This window comes from Buteo buteo, chromosome 2 (genome assembly GCF_964188355.1).
Source record: "Buteo buteo chromosome 2, bButBut1.hap1.1, whole genome shotgun sequence".
Lineage (NCBI taxonomy): Eukaryota > Metazoa > Chordata > Aves > Accipitriformes > Accipitridae > Buteo > Buteo buteo.
Genome location: NC_134172.1, coordinates 18,708,939 through 18,728,832, shown reverse-complemented (window position 1 = coordinate 18,728,832; position 19,894 = coordinate 18,708,939). Strand labels below are relative to the sequence as shown.

General features: G+C 37.6%; 1 protein-coding gene across 4 annotated transcripts in view; it reads left to right on the top strand.

Annotated features, from left to right (window-relative positions):
* Positions 1-19,421, top strand: part of ACBD5 (acyl-CoA binding domain containing 5) — a 31,663-nt gene extending 12,242 nt beyond the window's left edge. For 3 of the 4 annotated variants that reach the window (XM_075047111.1, XM_075047135.1, XM_075047126.1), the window contains 8 exons: positions 6,245-6,382; positions 7,145-7,345; positions 8,052-8,158; positions 10,152-10,428; positions 11,791-11,990; positions 13,578-13,628; positions 13,922-14,031; positions 14,111-19,421. In XM_075047111.1, the coding sequence (XP_074903212.1) occupies positions 6,245-6,382; positions 7,145-7,345; positions 8,052-8,158; positions 10,152-10,428; positions 11,791-11,990; positions 13,578-13,628; positions 13,922-14,031; positions 14,111-14,141 (1,115 nt within the window). In that variant the 3' untranslated portion in view covers positions 14,142-19,421. The remainder of the gene's footprint in view (positions 1-6,244; positions 6,383-7,144; positions 7,346-8,051; positions 8,159-10,151; positions 10,429-11,790; positions 11,991-13,577; positions 13,629-13,921; positions 14,032-14,110) is intronic. The other variant, XM_075047118.1, reaches the window with a different exon arrangement.
* The last annotated feature ends 473 nt before the right edge of the window (positions 19,422-19,894 follow it).

Sequence of the window (19,894 nt, the reverse complement as noted above, 5' to 3'; positions counted from 1 at the left end):
GCATCAGTATAGCTCAAGCCTGAGGATATCAACAGCTCCACTCATACTGAGTAGCAGAGAATATATCACCACAGGGTGAGCAGCAGAGTATTCAAATGTGAAAATGTAAGAATAAAAATTGTTTCTTTCAAAGTGGAGAGAGCTAAGAGAAGCTTTATTCCATGAAAAGACAACACTGTCTGTTTCATGCTGGACTGAGTCAACAGTAACAGGTTTTGTGCGTAATTGGTTGTTGGACCTGGATTTTTTTCTTCCAGCCAGACAACAGTTCCCTGCAAAAGGGAAAATAAGTTGTCAAAAGCTTTTCAGGTTTTGAGAATCTAGCAGATGTACCCAGTTGCTATAAAATGTTGGTCTTATATTTGAGAGGTCTCACTTGTAGTTAAGATCTTGTGATGAGAGAACTGAAATCCAGATTTCTCACAACTGTGTTCTTTGTAGCTTGTCTTTATAGAAGTAATAGTAGACAGAAGTATGGGAGGTGGGGAAGAACAGATGTAGGTGGTCGTGTCTTGAGTGCACTCAGAAAAGTGCCCAATGGGTGTGGGCTGGTGTTTCATGCATAACTTTGTTATAGCAAAAATAATTAATTATAGCCTCTAAGATATATGGAAAAGCCATCTGTGTTATCTGTGAGGCTGTCTTTAATATGGGCATTGTAAAAGGCTGTTCAGCTGAGAGGCTTGGAGTAGGTGGCGGGAGAATATAATCTTAATATTATTTCCTGTTTGTTTTTTTTCTTGTACAGGGCAAAACAATTTTTGTTTCAGGCTACAATATTATAGACCAGAGTTTCTGCACTGTAGGTGACTCAGCAATATGGTTTTCTGTTGCTTTCAAGCATAATTCAGTTTTCTTTAAAGGGTTCCGAGTTTACTGTGTTCATGTTTTATATTTTCTGGGACAAAACTCTAGAGTGTAATGCTCCTCTCTACTTGCCATGCAAAGTAAAAGTTCCAAATGTTGATTCTCTCTGCTCCACACAGAACAGAGCTTAGCAAGTCCTGCTCATTCTCCCAGAGGGAAATAGTACCAGACATGGGGACATCCTGGATTCTGGAATGATCTTATTATTCTTGCAAGTTACTATAAATATCTAAGAAGCAGATATTCTTTGTGTTCATTTTCACGTGATCATTGGCTAAGGTGTTGACAGCAAGTTGGCAAAGCCTGGATCCATAGGTCTCGCTGCACATGCACCATGTAACTGAGCTGTGTGTGCTTGGTAGCCCTGTACTCTGGATGTCTCGTGGCCTTTGTGGAACTACATAGGCTGGGAATGCCTATGGGGCAGCTGCTGTTCTCCCTGGGCTGCTCTCTGTCAGGAAATTGTAGGCAGGTTGTCTTTACTGGCAGAAGGCTCAGGGGTGAAAGGGAGGAGGGAAATTTATCTAAGTCAGCCCCAAAATTGGTAACCTTATTTATATGGAAAGTATTCTGAAAAATTCAAGGGAACAGGTACTGATAATATGGGTGGAGATGAGAAACTTTGTAGATATTGAAGAGAGAAGTGTAAACGTCCAGGACGACTAGTCAGTAATCCTAAATACCGTACTTGCAAGTTAATATAAATGTCTAAGAAGCTGCTATTGTCTGTGTTTGTCCTTATCAACAAACTATTGTTTTGATGTTTATAAATGTAAACAAAGACATGGATACTGTTGATTAAATTGTTTTTTGAAATACAGTGGCATCTCTTTGAGTGTAACAGCTTGAAAAGTACATGCGCGGAGAGAATGCTGAGAAAACAAGGCTGTAGTCTTTTGGAGTATATTAAAAGAAAAATAAAAAGGAGGAGAGGCTTCTTTTTCTCTGTTATAGTAAAGTTTATGAAGACTAAATAACAAAAAAGGAAAACTGTATAGAAGAAGATCTGGCTGCCACAATCTGTGTGCTTAGGGAATACATTTTTCAGAGAACTTACACTTAATGCCCTTAAAAGTGATAAAACAGTGGTAGTTAAAGTAAGGTATTTTATATTTTTCTGTCTCTATTTTTGACAGACCTTTCTAAAATATCTTTTTATTTGTGACGGCAGCTCATTTGAGTACTGTAGAACAGATGTTACAGAGCAGGCTGGGCCCCTGGAAATTTTCTTTGTAGTGTGCTATATTAAAGAGAATGGAAGGAAATGAGGGTATAGAAACTCTCGTTCCTCTAACTGAAGAGCTTATTGCTCCCAGATGCTTGCATGTACCCCTCCTTTCTCACTGTGATCACTCCTTGCAATGAACTCCTTGCAGAATTGGGATACATCCATTTCAAAAACGAGGTGGAGATTTGTGTAACTGAGTGTATTGGAAATAGAATCACAGAATCATTTAGGTTGGAAAAGACCTTCAAGATCATTGAGTCCAACCATCAACCATGCCCACTAAACCATGTCCTGAAGTACCCTGTCTACTCGCTTTTTGAATACCTCCAGGGATGGTGACTCAACCATTTCCCTGGGCAGCCTATTCCAATGTCTGAAATGGCACAACGTAGTTGCATAAACTTGGAATTGAAGCAGGGAGCCTACTTGGATCAGTATCAGTAAGCATGAAACATCAGGTTGTGATAGCAAGAAAAGAATTCTAGTTACCTGATTATCAAAACAATTTTGTAGAGCAAATAGGTCTCTCTGAGACTTAAATTTTGACAGAGCTTGAATTTACTTAAATGCAGGAGTGCAAGGAAGTCCTTATATAAGGTGATGTAAGTGTAGATTGTGAAATAATCTTTTGGTGGCTAAGATTTTGCTGCTATTGAACAGATAGTAAAGTTATGGTATTTTAGAAAAGCACATCATTTTTATTAAATGATGAGGGTGTACACAGCTAGTTAAATGTTTTTTGATGTTTCACCTGCTGTTGTAGACCGTTTCCTGATTACTGGTATTTGCAAAGAACGAAAGAGGCTGTAGGACTTGTGTGCGGATATTGTGTTGTGCTGAGCCAACCATCAGTACAGCTCCAGCAGTGCATGTTGATTTTGTATAAGAATTATGTGCCTGTTCAGAAAACCAAAAATACAAGGCATCTGAGAAAAACCTGCTAGGCTAGGTTTTCTTTGTAAAATGACCCTCGAGCTGGGGCAGATCCACACAGGCATTTAAGCTCCTAACTCCCATCTGGGTAACAAAAATTGCCTTGAAATATGGGGGGAGTTAGAAATCAAATATATATTTCTGAGAAACGTTACCCTGTTATACAGATCATTGAGAAGAATTGTAGTGCTGCCTTTAAAGAAATATATTTAGAATTGCTCTTGGGAAATCTCTTAATAGAGCTGGCACAAGAAAATAAACATCTACTGAAAGCTTGTAGAGAGGCTGTGTGTCTATTCTTCACATCCTTTCCATCTTGCCATTTTCTTTTGCTAAATTCTTCTTCCTTCTGTTTGCATGTTGTTACTGTTAACACAGCTTTTACTATATAGCATTAAAAAAAAAACAATCCAGGCTTTTACAGTTGAATATAACTCCTTGTGCAGCTACAGAGCAGTACAGCTTTCCAGTACTCCATCACAAATCTCAGTTTGGTGTTGTAGGCAGTGAGATGAAAATAATAAACTAAGAGGCATTCTATAGTATCTAAATCAGGGCAACAGAAAAAACTACTAACATTTTGCCTGCAGTTGAAGAAGGTAAACAGAAAGAATAAGGGGATGGGGAATGGGTGGGATTAGCACAAAGCAAATAAGGTCTTGACTTGCTTGCTTGACTCTTATAATTTGTATTAAAAGATATGTTCCTCAGGAAGTAGCCATTAATCTACCAACAAAGACTGCAGAAGTCACTGGTAGTTGGCTCTGTTTAGTCTTTAACCCTATCAACATCATTGCTGGTTTCTTAGCAGATACTCAGAGTAACAAGGGGGACGGCAGCAAACCGTGGTTTTACCATGTAGTAAAAGCAACTGGGGATGGACCTGAGGAGGATAGCAGTGTTAAGGGTTCTGATGACAAGTACACAATTAAGTGTGGTATTTCAAGTGGCCAAAACTCTGCACAATGCTGTGTTCTTCAGTTGGTGTCAAAGCAATGCCTCTTTACGGTCTTCAGGAGCACTGTTGCTAAGAGTGACTTTGTGGAAGAAATATGATCCTGATGGATTTCAGTTATTCAGGTGTCCCATGGCATGATACCGTAAATCTCTTACTGTTGATACTTTCCCTCAGTTCCACCTCTATTTAAATACATGTAATGTATCATTTACAAGTTTTCTCAAATGAATAATTTCCTTACTGAAATTAAGTGAAGAGAGAACATGCCTGAATATTCAAAGACCTTCCCTTAAAAAAGAAAAAAAGTAAACTTAAGGAAAAAAGCTTATGGTATAGCTGGGGCTTTTTACACTATTTCTGGTAGACTGAGAAGCTTTACAGTTTTAATTTGCCATCCTTCACAGCTAAATGTTCCTCCTAGTCTTGTCTTTCCTGTTTACTCCCACAACTGGGTAGGACACGTGGATAGTTGTGCCCCCACCTCCTTTTTGTTTTAAAGGGAAGGGTGATGCCTGCCTTGCCATGCCTAGGGAGCTGTGCCTGTGCTTAATGATCATGCTGTGATATCTGCTGCTATCTTATCCTCCTCGCACTGCTGCTTCTCAGAAAAACATCTTGAGAGTTGGGTTTCACAATAAATGCAACATGCTTATGAGAAATAAACTGGGAATATGTTGGGATTTTTTTTTTGTGAAACAAATTTCCTTGCAAATTAGAGGTGTTCAGTGAGGAGAAAATGAGCATGTAATCACTTATGTTCTTGTAGTCTACAAGACAGACTGTAGCTTTTCCAGTTTTCTTTTTACAGTAAAGAAGTGTTGCGTGTTTTTAGTCTTCAGATAAAAGGTTGGATTAAATCAATCCAAAACAGTGATGCAGGGTGCCCACAGAAACCTTGCCTTGCAGTAAAACTAAGGTGAACAGCATATTTAACATATTCATTATTTCTATACAAGAAATTAGGTTATTTTGTTGTCCCCCTGTCCCACCGTCCCATTCCCCCCCCCCCCCCCCCTTTTTTTTTAAAGCACTATGGATAAGCTTTGAAACTAGAGGAATGTGGGAAGGCTCTTCATCGCAAGATTAAAGCAGAAAACCCTTAGCTCTAAATTACCATGCAGCAAAGAAAGTAGCTGAGCTGGTTTGGCAACTCTGTTATAATTGGTTATTATTTTGCTGTTTAAGGTTAAGCCTAAAATGTAAGAATTAATCTTTCAAGGTTCTGACAAAGGAATGTAAAAATTATGCAAATGGAATGCTGTGGTGACAATTACAACAGGCAGACTTCAGCCTTGGAGTCAACATGTAAAATGTGCAAGTGTCTCACAGAAACTGTCTCCAATTTGTACCTTAATCACTCCATCCTAACACAGGAGGTTTAAATTATCATAAGGATGTATTTAACCATATATTTTTACAGGAGGTGGTATAATTGTCCCTTAAATTCTCCATATTTTTAAAGGACCTTTACCTCACAATTCTTTGTACAGAGTAAACTGTGATTCTTGGAGTGATCAAAGATATGGAAAACGAGGATTTAGCAGTTACTTTGTCTATTTTAAGATATTTTAAAAAAATATTTATGTAATTGGACATGCAAACAAATGCTCAGTGTATTTATTCCATCATCTTTTTCACTGAAATCAGAGAATTTATTTCTGTATGCCCTTTGCCAGATAAAGATCTGTATAAACTTGAGTTGTCTTACCACATTTTGGATCTGCTTAAATCATTGCAGGAGAAGATGCACGGGATATTGTATTTACCTCTTTATGTGAGAATCCAGTTGCTCATGTAATTGGATAGAATGTTTTAAAATTTGCCTTTGAGTTGAGAGGAGTTTTGAAGCATTTCAGGCTAAAAGGGAACTTTTATAAAAATGCTGACTTCTAGGTTTAAAAGGACATAGCCACATTAGTCCTAGATAAAAAATTACTGCAGCTATACCATAAATATGGGTAATAGTCTTTGTTTGAGACTTGGTAGTAAAAGTGGCCTGCTGTCTCTTTCCAGTAGGCTTCCTCAGAATCATTGAGAATCTCTTTACCAGTAGTCACGCACTCTGTGGTGAGCCACAGGAGAGAGACATTAAACCAGTTAAGGAAGAGCTTACAGAAGTAAAGATGGCATTATTTGGTACATCTTCTAATATGGAAATACTTCTGTAGAACTATGACTAATAGTTTGAGGGGGGGGGGGATTGTATGTTTGTTTCTTTTAAAATACTTTTTTTTTTTCCTCTTCGAATTTTTTCTTAGACCTTAGTAATGTCATGAATTCCACTCCAAACATAAAGGCTGTGAATGGGAAAGCTGAAAGTAGTGATAGTGGAGCAGAATCAGAAGAAGAAGGGCTTCGTGAAGAGGAAGAAAAAGAACTGCAGCTAAATGGAAAGGGTATGTTTTCTGCACTTGGATCATTGTCTCTTCCAAAGTTATTCTTAACCACCTAAGTGGCAGAAAATCCCAAAGGATCGTGAATGCTGTATTTCAGGAGAACTAGATGCAAATACCCATGGATGTGTGGTAAAAAATGGCAGCATCGCAACCTGGGTTATAAGATTCAGAACTAGTACAAATTTGTGAACTATGCCATACAATTTTTGACTTGGCTAGAAAGTTCTGTTGGTAGGTTAGCTAAAAGTCTATACCCTGTATTGTTTTAGGTTTTGTTGCCAGTGCTGTTTGTAGGAGCTGTGAATGGCTACATGGGCTGTAACAGTGTCATTGAAATCGCTTTTCTTTTTCCAGAGAAAATAAAACAGAACTTTCAGTGAGATTTGTTGAGGGGGTCCATAAAGTTTTGAGAAGTACCAGCATCAAGTGAAAACCGAATGAAATTACATATTTAAAATTCTATACAGGTTTTTCCTCCAAGGACATTAGGATTATTATTTAATTTATGAGAGAGACTTACTTTGGATTTGCTTACTTATGTTTTAAATATCATCTGCTCTTTATGCAAATTAAATTTTATATTTACACTTATTACAAGAACAGCACAATCCCTGTGAATGTGAATCTAGGAGCATTTATATATTTTGTTCTGCAGACACATTGTACATACAGTCCATTAGAAAGTTAGCTACTTAAAGAAATAGGCTTTGAGCTATTAGGTGCGTAGCTTTCTATTTGCAAGGTTTTCTTGTTCTTTTACAGACTATAAGAATGTGAAACCAGAATCAGCAGCTGCTAAGGATTTGGAAAGTATTGTTACTAATGGCTGTTACAAGGACAGCTTTATCCCGGATATGCAGAATGGCATCCAGACCAAATCTGCCCTGAATGGCTTGAACCTGGAGGAAGAAATAAAGAAAATGGAGCCAAGCCTAGAAATAGCTAATAACAGTGCTCACCAAGGTATTGTCCTTGCAAGACCACGTTTTCATTTGCACATGTTTGTCATGGAAAATACTTCTTTTCCTGAAAGCTTAATCCTGGGATTCAGAGACTAGCAATGGTGTTTTTCAGTTTTAGAAACCTGAATAAAGAATACTCAAAAAAAAAAAAAAAATCAGATTTAATACCAGTTTAAAATAAGGCTCTCTTTCAGGATGTCCTACAGAAAGAGAAATGAATTCAGAGACAGAGAGGCCCTGAACCACAGAAATACAATTGTTTTCTTTTAAAATTATTATACTACCTATGCAAATACTATTTGCCTTTGAAAGCTAGTTTGTAGTGAAATGAAAAATCTTATTTGTCATTCTCAAAGACTGAACATATAAACTCCAGTTTGTTGAAACTGAAGTGTAAATATGTCTTTTGAAAACTAACAGATAACTTTAGGCAAAACTGCTTTATACTGAGCTTAGGAGGGAGAGTGGAATGAACAAGGTAAAATTGAAATTATCAACTTATAATGCAGAAATGCCAATATGAGGTACAGTTAAAGTTTTATATAATTCCTATATTAATATAACTTCTTTATTCAGAATCTAACTTTAGGATGACAATCATAGGTAAAAGGGGGATGAGTTGAAGCTCACTGAAACATTTTAACTCATTGTTTTAGTCTTTGCCAGGATTGGCTCACATTTACAAAGTATGTGTCCTTTCCATACAGGCACAAATGAAGAGAATATTGAAGAGGTCTCAGCAACTCAGCACTTAACCAGTGATTCAGACAGTGAAGTTTATTGTGACTCTATGGAGCAACTTGGACTAGAAGAGGTAGGGGCTTAGTATTCCTAGGTGTATTTTGAAACTGGTATGCTTATTTTTAAATAGATTCCTATCTGTCTGGTGAACCTGGACATACAGAGGTGAATGAAGTAACTCAGGCATACCTTTCTCCTGTTTGGACTGCTGTTTTTTGTTCTTTTTATTGTCAGTCTTTTACAACTTGGTTACTACTGGTCTAAAAGCCTTGAAATTTTTGCCCTCAGTGAATGTGAGAGGAAGGTAGCAAAAACAACAGTACAAAGAAACTAAGGGCTGTGTTCCCAAATTAATTTAGGGTCTCCTAACATATGTAGGGACCAGAATCCAGCTATCTCTAAGAAGCAGGGAGTATATTTGTAACAACGAGCTTTTTGCATGCTCATTTTCTGGCCTGATGAATCCTGCATTTGTTTCTTAGAATACATAAAAAGTAAGCCTTAGCAGGTGGCCTGTAGGCCAGTGCCTGAAAGTGGCCTAGGTCTAAAGAAAGTGGGAGATGACAATGATTTCTGGGTTCTCTTGTACTCTCGGCCATAATGTACATCCCCGACTTTCATATATAAGGTGGGCACCAACTGTGCTGGCTTAGTTTTGACTGAATTTGTGCTCCTGCTCATTGTATTAACTGTAGTCTTTTGACTTACTGGTTTGGACCTTCTTCAGGGGTTCAGTTTAAGTGTAGACTTGGTAGATTATATTCAAACATCTAGTTTCCTGATGCTGGGGAGGAATGTGTGAATGATGCATGGGATCAGAAAGACCAGTAAGCACTCTAATATTGCATCATTCTCTTGTCTAGCTGTTTCTTGAGGATCTAGAGAATTCCTTTTAGCAAATTAAAATTTTACCCAGTAATGAAGCATGTTGGGAAAGATGATTTGGTAGAAGAGCTGCAAGATGTCTTATCTAGGTGATTTCCCAATCATCTTTGTGTATTGTTCAAGCTTGTTTAAGATTCTTTAATTGAAGCGCGTGGATAATTTGTCAGAATTTCCCAACCTGCGTGAAGGAAGTTCTAGTTTTGAACGAAATAACAAATGTTCAGGTATATGTAAATAAATGTACAAGTAGAACTACAGATGGATCAATTCAAACTAGAAGAGGTTAATTTAAAGAATTAAATACAGCTTTTTATTGGAAAAGTTGTAGCAAACACTCTGTCCTTCAGTTCTGATGATACAGGTTTATGAACTGCTATTTGACAAATGGGGTTTTGGCAGCAGTTCCCATTTCTTTACCCCTCCTTTAGGTTAGTTTGGCTTTTTCATGGAGTTATTTTTCAGCTAGCTGAGGTCCCTAGTCTGCTTCAGCATATGCTTGTTCAAGTGCTTGTCCTTGCACTGAACAAAGGGTTGCTTGAACCACCTTCAGGCAGTCCTGTTGCAGAACGTGTAGTTGTGACCTGATCAATACGTATGTCATCCATGTTTAGTATCTTCTTACAGTACCACTAATTTTGACTGCAAAGTTGATAGAATACTTTCTTTTGTTTGGTGAGAGGTACAGGGTACAGCCAAGCTGTTTTGAACAGGTTGATAATAAGCAACGTGATCTCTTTGCTGTGAGCGTAAACACTGCCTACTCAAGGTTGCTAATAGCACGTGACTTTTGACAGTGTGGATCACAAATCCATGTTAGAACCACTTCACTGTCTAGGAGGCAAAGCCAATTTTACAAAGGAAAACTGAACATTTTCAGATCTTAATGTTCTATTTTAGTGATTACTGAGTATTACTGTATGCTGGAAATATCTAAAGTAATTCCAAGTAAGTGGTATCACTGTTTCAAGGATATTTGCCTCAAATGCCTTTTCAATCTGTAAAGGGCATTTAGACAATAGTAGGCACATTCTACAGGAAAACAACTGCTCCTGTTAAAAGAAAAGTCTTAATTCTGGGCAAGCTGTTTTCTTAAAGTGAAAGTAGAGATGATGCTTCTTCCTTTTTATTGGTTAACTGTCACATTTTACAGAATTTAATTACTTGCTAATGTTAATTTGTAGCCCTTGGAGATCATCACTTCAGCTAAAGGATCTTTAAAGCATTCATCCCATTTCTTGGATGTAGATCACAGTCTTCTGTTAGAAAATACGGATTTTCCAAGGCGCACTTGCATGACTTATGGGAATCTCCAACCTGGAAACACTGTAGAGGGAGTAGCTCAAGAACAAGGTGAAGTCAAGTGTGGAGGAGAAGATGGCAAAGCCAGTAATGGGGGCCCTCACAAGGAGAAGAAGGGTGGAGAAAAAGCGGATTTCTACAGTGTCAGAAGAGGGAGAGGTACTGTGCATGCTGCTTTTGTGTCCCCCACTCTCCTGACTGCCATAAGTTACTGGTGCCTGAGAAGCACTTGTCAACATTGTCCAGTAGGATAGTCGTGCTCTATGGTGCTTCTGTCCTTCACACTAAAAATAGTTAACAAAATCCTAATTACAGTGGGTAGCAGTCAGTTTTGTCTTCAGAGTATTTATTTAATTTGTAATAAGTATTACAAAAGGATTTTCCTGGGCTATGTATATCTTGTTTGAGTATATTGGTTTCTTCTGTTTTGGCTTACCTTAAACTCCAGCTGCTGTTTATGGCACTTGTCTTTTTAGAAATGTAATCTTCAAAACCTGTCTGTGCATGAGAAGAGTTTCTTTACAAGTTATCTATTTATTTTTCGATGCATATGCATTTATACCTCTGTGGTCTTATTTGAGACCATGGAACATCTTGGAGAGGTATCAGTGACACATTGTTTTCTATGTAATTGGAGTGTTAGCCACACCTTTGAGTGATTCTGATACTATCTATTATGATTCTTAAAACTTAATGATTCTTAATCACATAATAGTCCAATTTATAGTTCAATTTATGTTGGACCTCTGCTCTTTTTAATTCCGTAATACTTCTAATAGTCTACTTCTAATACTGTCACCTAGGAGCAGCGCCATATTCCAGTGGTATGATCTGTAAAGTCAAGGGTAAAGTTTATTTTTCTTGAACTAAACAATAAAAAGCCAGAAAGTATTCTATTTATATATAGCATGCCTTTTTGTGTGGCACCTATATGTAATCAGATGCAAAATTTAAAAAGAAAATCCAAATATAACATTTATGTTGTAAACTATTATGAAGAACGTATTATAGTTTAACCATCTTCCCTTCTCTTTTTTGTTGTTTTATTTACATTTGCTACTTGCAGGCAGAAATACAATAGGCTTGCTGCATATAGTTTAAAGGAGTATTGCAAGTTACAAACAATTCTCTTTTCTCATCACTCTATTCCAGTGTTGTGAGTGTTGGAGACTGTGCCAAAGTTAAAACACACCTACCTTTGATAATAAGACAGATCTGACTTACTTTCTGCTAGGGCAGAATTTACTGCTGAACTTGACTGGATGTGAATTAATCATTTTTTGCTAAATGTTTATGCAGTTCTAGGACCTTGAATGATACTGTCACACTGAGGCTGCAGGGAAACATCTCAAATGATGTTGCAGTAACCTCCCAGTGCTTTTGAACTGTCTGAATATAGCCTATGATTAGGAGTACCACACTCAGTTTGGGAGAAAACTGAACTGTTCAAATCAAATGCTTCCAGTAGAGTTGGTAGCCCATTCTGTGCTTTATGTATCTATTTTTATTCCCTCAAAATAGGTCATAGACTTCAGCCTCTAGGAGATGGTTCACAAGGTGGACAGATGGGTAGTGGAGGCGATGGAGAGCGCTGGGGGTCAGACAGAGGACCCAGGGGTAGCCTCAATGAGCAGATTGCAGTAGTGCTGATGCGGTTGCAAGAAGACATGCAGAATGTCCTTCAGAGGTTACATATGCTGGAGGCAGTTACAGCATCACAGGTATTATTCATTGAAGTTATTCGATAAATTTTTATTTCCTTGGATATTTTTACGCTTTCAGATTAAAATTTCAGGCAATGTTTTCTTAAACTGTGAAGACATTTCAGTTATATTCTGTAGTTTATTCCAGCTTAGAATTTCTTATTGGTACCTACTCTCAGGAACACAATTCAGGACACTGCTACATGTGAGCAAAAACATGCATTTTGACCTAGAAATTAACTGAATATTATTTTTATTGATTTCTGATCAGACTAATCTTAGCCATAGTTATTGATACCCATTACATAGTTGCTATATGGAGATTCTATAGTTAATGTTAGTAATAGATGATCCCAGATAAGTTCTTCATCAGTAGATCTCAAACCGTTTTCAAAAGAAGTGAGAAATTATCTTAATCTTCCAGAGTGGTAAATATTTGCAGGCAGAACTTCCAATTCCATTTTTCAGTTAGCAGAAGACTGATTCTTCATTAGCATTCTTTCCCCATGAAGAAATCCAGCTTTCTTGGAATTTCACATCATGTATACAAGATAGGCAAAAGAAGTCTTAAGCAAGTGTAGATATTTATCAATGTGGTGTTTCTCTTTCCTTCTGTTTCAATGGCAATACTGTATATTCGGGAAAACAGAATATGCTGTGAATATAGTTGAAGCAGCAACCTAAAAATGTTTGGTTTTGTTTGACTTGCTGATATATTTTATCTACCTGAGAATTAGAGCTGTACAAGCAGTATTCTATGGGATGCACATACTCCAAATCTAAGGCAGCCAGGGAAAAGAATTTATTAAAACCATGACTTCGCTCTGTCACAGCTATTTGAGAATCTGATGTTTGGATACAGATTGATTTTTCTTTTTTTGCCTGAGCAATATATGAAGATATAGTAAAAGATTCTTCTCCAGCAGTTCATTCTGTGCTTGCTACCCTTACCTAAAGAGAAACAGAAGCTTCTGTTTCACATTTACGTAAATTAAGAAAGACTTAGAAAACTGACTGCTTTGTTTTTGTGAAAGCACCACAATAGTGCATGGGAGTAGTCTTGAAAAGTTTCTGGTACTTCTCATTTTCTGGATTGCCTAGAAGACTTGGAACAGAGTATTTTCTTTCCTTTATGCTGTTAGACATGCCTATAGCTGTAGTTCAGGGCAGACTAAACCAGTGCATTTTTGCCTTTGTATAGACTAGTGTTGAAACAAGTAATCATGCAAATTAAGCTGCTGAGATTGCTACTCTGTGTTGCAACTGCTGGGACTGGACCAGAGTTCAGGAAGTTGCAATGACAAGTTGGGCAGGTGGGGCTTGAAAAACCTTAAAGAGGTCCAATAAGTGACATTGATGCGTTTTTTAACACACACAGATGTGATAAAAATGCTATAAAGAATAATGGAAACATGAGAGGTAAGTTGGAAACTTAAGTGGTGAAAGAGGGATTGCATGGGGGTGGTTCTGTTCCTTAAACTGTCATATATACAGATGGCAAAGCCTTCACAAGATGAAAAACTTCATATTCTCATTTTGTGAAGCAGAAAAATTTTAATTGCAGTTTCCTTTTTTATACTTAATAGCCTTTGTTTGTATTTAAAGGCAAAATCTGCAACGCTACAGTCAAATTATCAGCCTGCCTCCTCTGTCAAGGTAAAATACTGTTTTTTTCTATTTGTAAAAAGCAGTGAGAATGGTGAAAAAAGATGAGATTAATATTTTATATCTAGCTCTTAGTATGTGCTTTTTTGTATGGTCTCTCCCTTGACTAGGAGATAAAAAATAACGTGTCTGAAGAAGTTATTTGATAGATTAATCTTTTTTTCTGGTCTTACTAGTATTTTCTACTTTTGATACTGTAGCATTTGAAGTGATTGAATACCACGTGTATACTTCTCAATATGTGCATACGCATTGCTGACTAGAATTTTTTCTGTTTTCCTTAGAAACCATCATGGTGGCCCTTTGAAATTTCTCCTGGTATTTTAGCTTTTGCTATTGTATGGCCGTTTATTGCACAGTGGTTGGTACATGTGTATCTTCAAAGAAAGCGAAGGTAAAGACATGCATTCAATAGGGCATATATACTGTATTTCATCTGTTTAAACCAATCTGTAGAATATTATGTTATTTAGACAGGATATAAAATACTGCCTTCATGCGTAAGAAGATTGCAAGGATATGCTCTCAATAAGGCTTTGACAGTGTATCTGAAACATCAGGTCAGTATCAAAATGGGGAGCTTGATAATAATTGCTTTGATAAATCCTGTTTCGTTGAGTTCTTTGTTTCAAGACATGTCTTGCTTAATGTTCCACTCTATGTATCGGTGACTCATAGCTCTGAAGATAACAGGCTAAAGCAGATTGTATAGTACAGTCCTTGCTATGGTTAAAATAGGAAGGTGCATGTTTCTATCCCAAGAACTCAAGCCAAATCCGCAACAAGAAATTCTGGAAGCTAGTAGGAGTGCTTTCCATTAGCTGGGAATTCTAGGAAGAGACATGTATAGTTTTCTTTGCCTTGAAAGTTTCTCAGCATAAGAAAGTATTGGTTAATTTGACTTCATATGTGGTATGCTTTATATGTCGCAATTTAGGTTAAATCTGTGAAGTGTGATGCAGGATAAATAATTTCAGTGACCATATGCAAGTGGGTGAGGCTGGAGAACTTGGAAGCGTCTCCATGACATTCTTTGACCCTCTCACTCCCAATATCCTCTTGAGCCATTTTACTGCTTCTAGACTCCCTAGTCTCCTTGTGCCATGAGAAAACTTCTTCCTATGAAATACTTTGCAGAGTCCCATCTGTCACCTATTTCTTATTTAACAATTATCAGCACCTTACTACGATATTTTTGTAATGTCTACTTTGACTTCCTTCAGCTGAAGGACAGTTGTACTCTCATCTTACCTTTTCTCAACTGTCTAAGCATCAGAAGATCAAGTGAATATTCTCTAGTTGCTATCTACTTCTTCAGTGTCACACCTGACTTTGTTAGCTTAGTATGCTCTTAAGTTTTTTCCTCTGTCAGTCTGCAGAGAGTCTGCATATGTGTAGATCTTATTAGAATTAGCTTAAATTGTTTCTAGCTTTTTAATGTTTGACAGTTTTCATGGTATAGTTTTCTCTCATACAGTGAATCACAGAATGGTTGAGGTTGGAAGGCACCTGCTTATCTGGTCCAAATCCCTGCTCAAGCAGGGAAACCTGGAGCCAGTTGCACAGGACCATGTCCAGACAGCTTTTGAATATCTCCAAGGAGGGAGACTCCACAACTTCTCTGGGCAACCTGTGCCAGTGTTCATCTTTCCTCATGTGAGAGATGCTCCAGTCCCTTAATCATCTTCATGGCCCTTCACTGGACTCTCTCCAGTATGTCCATGTCTCTCTTGTACTGGGAAGCCCAGAACTGGATACAGCACTCCAGGTGTGCCCTCACCAGTGCTGAGCAGAGAGGAAGGATCATCACCCCCTTTGACCTGCCAGGAGGTATAATGCAGCCTGCAATACCATTGGCTTTCTTTGCTGCAAGGGCACATTGCTGGCTCATGTTCAACTGGGGGTCCTGGTGGACACCAAGGTCTTTTTCTGCCAAGCTGCTCTCCAGCTGTGCAGGCCCCAGCATGTACTGGTGTAACTGTAACTGGGGTTGTTCCTCCCCAGGTGCTGGACTTGGCATTTCCCCTTGTTGTACTTCATGAGGTTCCTGTCAGCCCATTTTCCCATCTTGTTGAGGTCCCTCTGGATGGCAGCACCACACTCTTGGCATATCAGCCACTCCTCCCAGTTTTGTGTAATCTACAAACTTGCTGAGGGTTCACTCTGCCCCATCATCCAGATTATTAATAAAGACGTTAAACAGGACTGGACACAGTACCAACCCCTGGCATACATCACTAATTACTGGCCTCCAGCTAGACTTCTGTCACTGATTGCCACCCTCTGGGACCAGCCCATGGTATTGTAAACAAGACAATACCCACAGAGGCTACAAGTCTGCCAGGGAGCTCCCTAGCAGAACCTTGTCTCAGAGCTGTCATTAGCAGCATTGGTGTTAACTTGCACTATCTGATGAAACCAGAGATTTCACTACTAAGGCTTTTAAGCAGTTAAACACATTTTCCTTATTTTGTGCACTGGTAAATGGAGATTTCCATTTCATCAAGGACAAGGTTTTTAAAAATGTATTTGTACCACAAATTTGGATTTGTACCATGGTCTAATAATGGTAATATCAGTATCTCTGTGAGACACAGATCATAATCCCAGACAGTCTTTGTTTTGTTTTCTCATTCATGGATTGTATTAAGATGAGATGAACTTCAAGAACAGAAACAACTAAAGAAATTTCTGTGTTCCTCAGCTTTCCTGTTTGTTTCTGAAGAAGTCTACCCATAGCCAGAATTTAAGGACTATCTGCTTCTGCATCACCTTTCCATGCAGAGTTCCATCTCCTTTAGCACTGGGTAGGAAGTTGATCAAGTACACTTGGAGAGAAAATTGAATTGCAAAACAGAGTCCTTCTCTGTTGTCCCATTGCCAGTTTCAGCTTGTACTCTGTTAAGGTGTGTAAGCTTTTAGGCAGCAGCTGTACACAGAGCATATATTGACCATATTCATGTACTTTTGGTTTTAAAGTACATAAACTGTCCTGGAGCAGAAACCAGGGGTCTGTGCTACCCTGTGAAGTTTTCTCATCATGAAGCTGTGAAGCCATGACTCTTGAACTCTTTTGCACAGTGGAGCAAATTCCACAGAACTGGTGGAGAAAAGGCCTTCTGTAGCCAACAGCTTTGTGTTTATCTCACGTGCTTGGGAAGGGGTAGCTCAGCTCACTCTTAGCACCCTACTCTATGGCTTTCTGGCTAGTTTAGGTCTTCTGAGTCTTTAACATGTCTAATTCCATTATAGGAAACTTAATGCTGAAAATCTGGGTACTCATATTGGAGACTTTACTGAAGAAAGCTTGAAAACCTGAATCCTAAGGGATCTAAAACCAGATCACAGATAGAAATATATTTTTAATAATAATTGAGAATTGTTTAGATTCAGCTCACAACTTTAGAACATTCTGATTGCATGTTTTCTAGATTCACTGGAAAACCAGCTCCTAAGTGTTGGTCTGTTGTGAGCCAGCAAACCACTGACTGATGTGGTCAGGGACTGTTCTGAGGAATTTTGTCTGCAGTTCAGAATTTAGTGATATTTTGTAGTCCTCAGTGTAAGTTGTGCCAGTTCTGTAAACTTGCAGATTGTTTTGTAACTTCAGAAGGCAAATTTTCAGGTATTTTGAAGGAATGTTGTATTCTAATGGACTGGAAATCATTCACATGTAAGCCTAATTGATTTGTTTATTTAGACAAATGAAAAATCATGTCATGTGAAGGTACATTAGACTAATTTATTGGTTCCTCTTCTAGAAAACTGAACTGAGAATTCATGACTTTGCTTAAAGACTGCTAGGAGAAGATGGCCCTGGAAAGTGAAGGAATTCTAATTCTCATAGAATCTCAGAATCTGGGATGATGTTCCTTCTGTTACAGTAATATTTTGTACTACCTTTGAGCTAAACATTTAAGGACTAACATTATTGAAACTTGAATGATTCACAGCTCCTAGGTTACAAATAAAATGAATTTATTAATTCCATCCTTAAAACCATATGAACATTAATTATTTTGGAATGTGCTTCTGGATGGGCCTTCAGTAATTACTGGTCTTGCTGATGTCAGATGATGAAGAGAATATCATCTTTGTAAAAGAATAAGTGAAAAATATGTAAAACTGTCACTTTAATATAGAAATAATTACAATCATAACATCCCTGCCTGTTTTTCCACAGGGTTACATATTATCAGATGAAAGCACTAACAAAGTATGAATTCAATACATTGTAAGCTGTTGGAAAAATATAATTTAGCTCTGAGGAATTCAACTGGTTACTTCTGCTGCTAAACCAGGGTGGAGCAAATTTCCATGTAAATTGGTTAGAAATTAAGTTGAATCCATCGCTTAGCCTTTTAAGATTGTAAAGGAGATTTGGGAATTGATATATGTCTTGAAAGTTAGAGCCATTAATAACAGGGACTGTCAAATACAAGTTTGGAAACAGCTTGTGGTACAAGGGATCCATCTGAAGCAGCTGCACCTTGTATTTTTGGTGATTGTATTCTTGTTGACAACAGCTTGTTTTAACTGAAATACGTAGTTTAGGCACAAGGTGCTTTAAAATGAGATGAAAGTTAGCTCTGTAAATATATCTCTAAGATTTTAAAAGCTCAGTGCACTCAAATTTTCTGTTGTCAATTTATGTCAAATTAAAATAAGATTTAATCTCGCCCTAATCTGGACTTTTCCCAAGTCACATCATGAAAAATACCAGTTCTGGTATTTCTTTCTCTCTAACCCTTCTACTTCCTTTCCAAACAAAACTTTTCAGCTAGTTTTGGTGCCGATTTTTTTTTTTTTTTTAAACCAGGTATTTATTAACCAATATACAGATAGAGTTACAACCTTGTGAAGTTTGCTTGACTAAAGCATGCTTTACACTTAATTTTAAAATAAGTTAATATATAAATTGTTTAAATCTCTGGAAAAGGGAAATGAACTAAAATTAGATTTGACAGAAAACTAAGACATAAGACATTTATTTGCTATAAAGAATTACTTGATAACATAACCCATGTTTAAGATCTGAATCCAGAAATTTCACCATGTTGTTGATGTGCTTTCATTTTCACCTGGACTACCTATTGCAAACAATTTTTGAGAAAAGTTATTTTTTGTCCTTCCTGAAAATCTTTTATAGTTTGGAAAACATTTTTCATACAAGCTATACTGTATAAAAATGTAATCACAGAATTTAATGTTTGTTTTACCAGAACAATTTTAATCTTATTTTTAGTTAAGTGTGGATTTTTTTTTAAGAGTTTCTTTTCCCCTCTTCTGATTTTCTTACTGTAAAGCTGAATTAAAAAATAAAATGGTTGGAACCTCTTTGAAGACTGCTGTAACAATGGGATGGTTTTATGTGCCAGAGATGAGTTTTGGCATGAGCTGTACTGAAACCTCAGGTTTGAACTAAGCTTATGCTGGAAGTTCTGCAGTGGCCTGAAGCCATTGTGCCTGTAGCTTAAAGGTCCTGGAGGGATTGACTTCTTATCATAAAATGATTATGCAGGAAGGATATTCTAGCTTGAAGGTCACTTTTAAAAAAAACCAAACAACCTCCTGAAGCAGCATGTCTTCTGACAGGACAAAGCACGCTGGAGTGCCTCCTCCCCCAGTTCATAACCATGTTACATATAGGTGTCTACCTTTTAGAGATGGTACAGACATTCTTGCAGGTACTTAACTGTTAACTTCCCACTGAAACAAATGTAGGCATGTGCCATCCTTGTTATTTATTCATGTTTCAATAAATCAATCCCTTAATATTTTGTATTTTATCTTGAACTTTCTTAATGTTTAGTAAATGGTGTACATTGGATGCTTTAGCTGTACAGAAGAGCCTGCTGGCTACATTGTGAAGAAGCAGTCTCAATCTTCAAGGTTCTAATACAAACCAACATCACTTTTACAAGTAAATAGTTATAACTCATACCTGGGCCTCAGCTGCTCAGGGGTCTCTCAAACTCACCCTAACTTGAACAGATTTCTAGTTAGCTGGTATTTCATCTTAAAGGTAAGGAAAAATTACTTATTTTTTTATAATTGGCCCATGTACAGAGAGACACAGCTCTAACTTGGAGAAAGTGGCACAAGCAGATCCACTAGAGTTCAGAACTGGGATATGTTGTTCTAGCTAGTGCTCTCCTTAGGAAGGCGGGCAGTCAAAACAGTTCTATATAGCACTGGAAACATCTAGACCCAACTCAAAATTGCACTTTCAAAGCATATGTCCAGCTAGGTTCCTG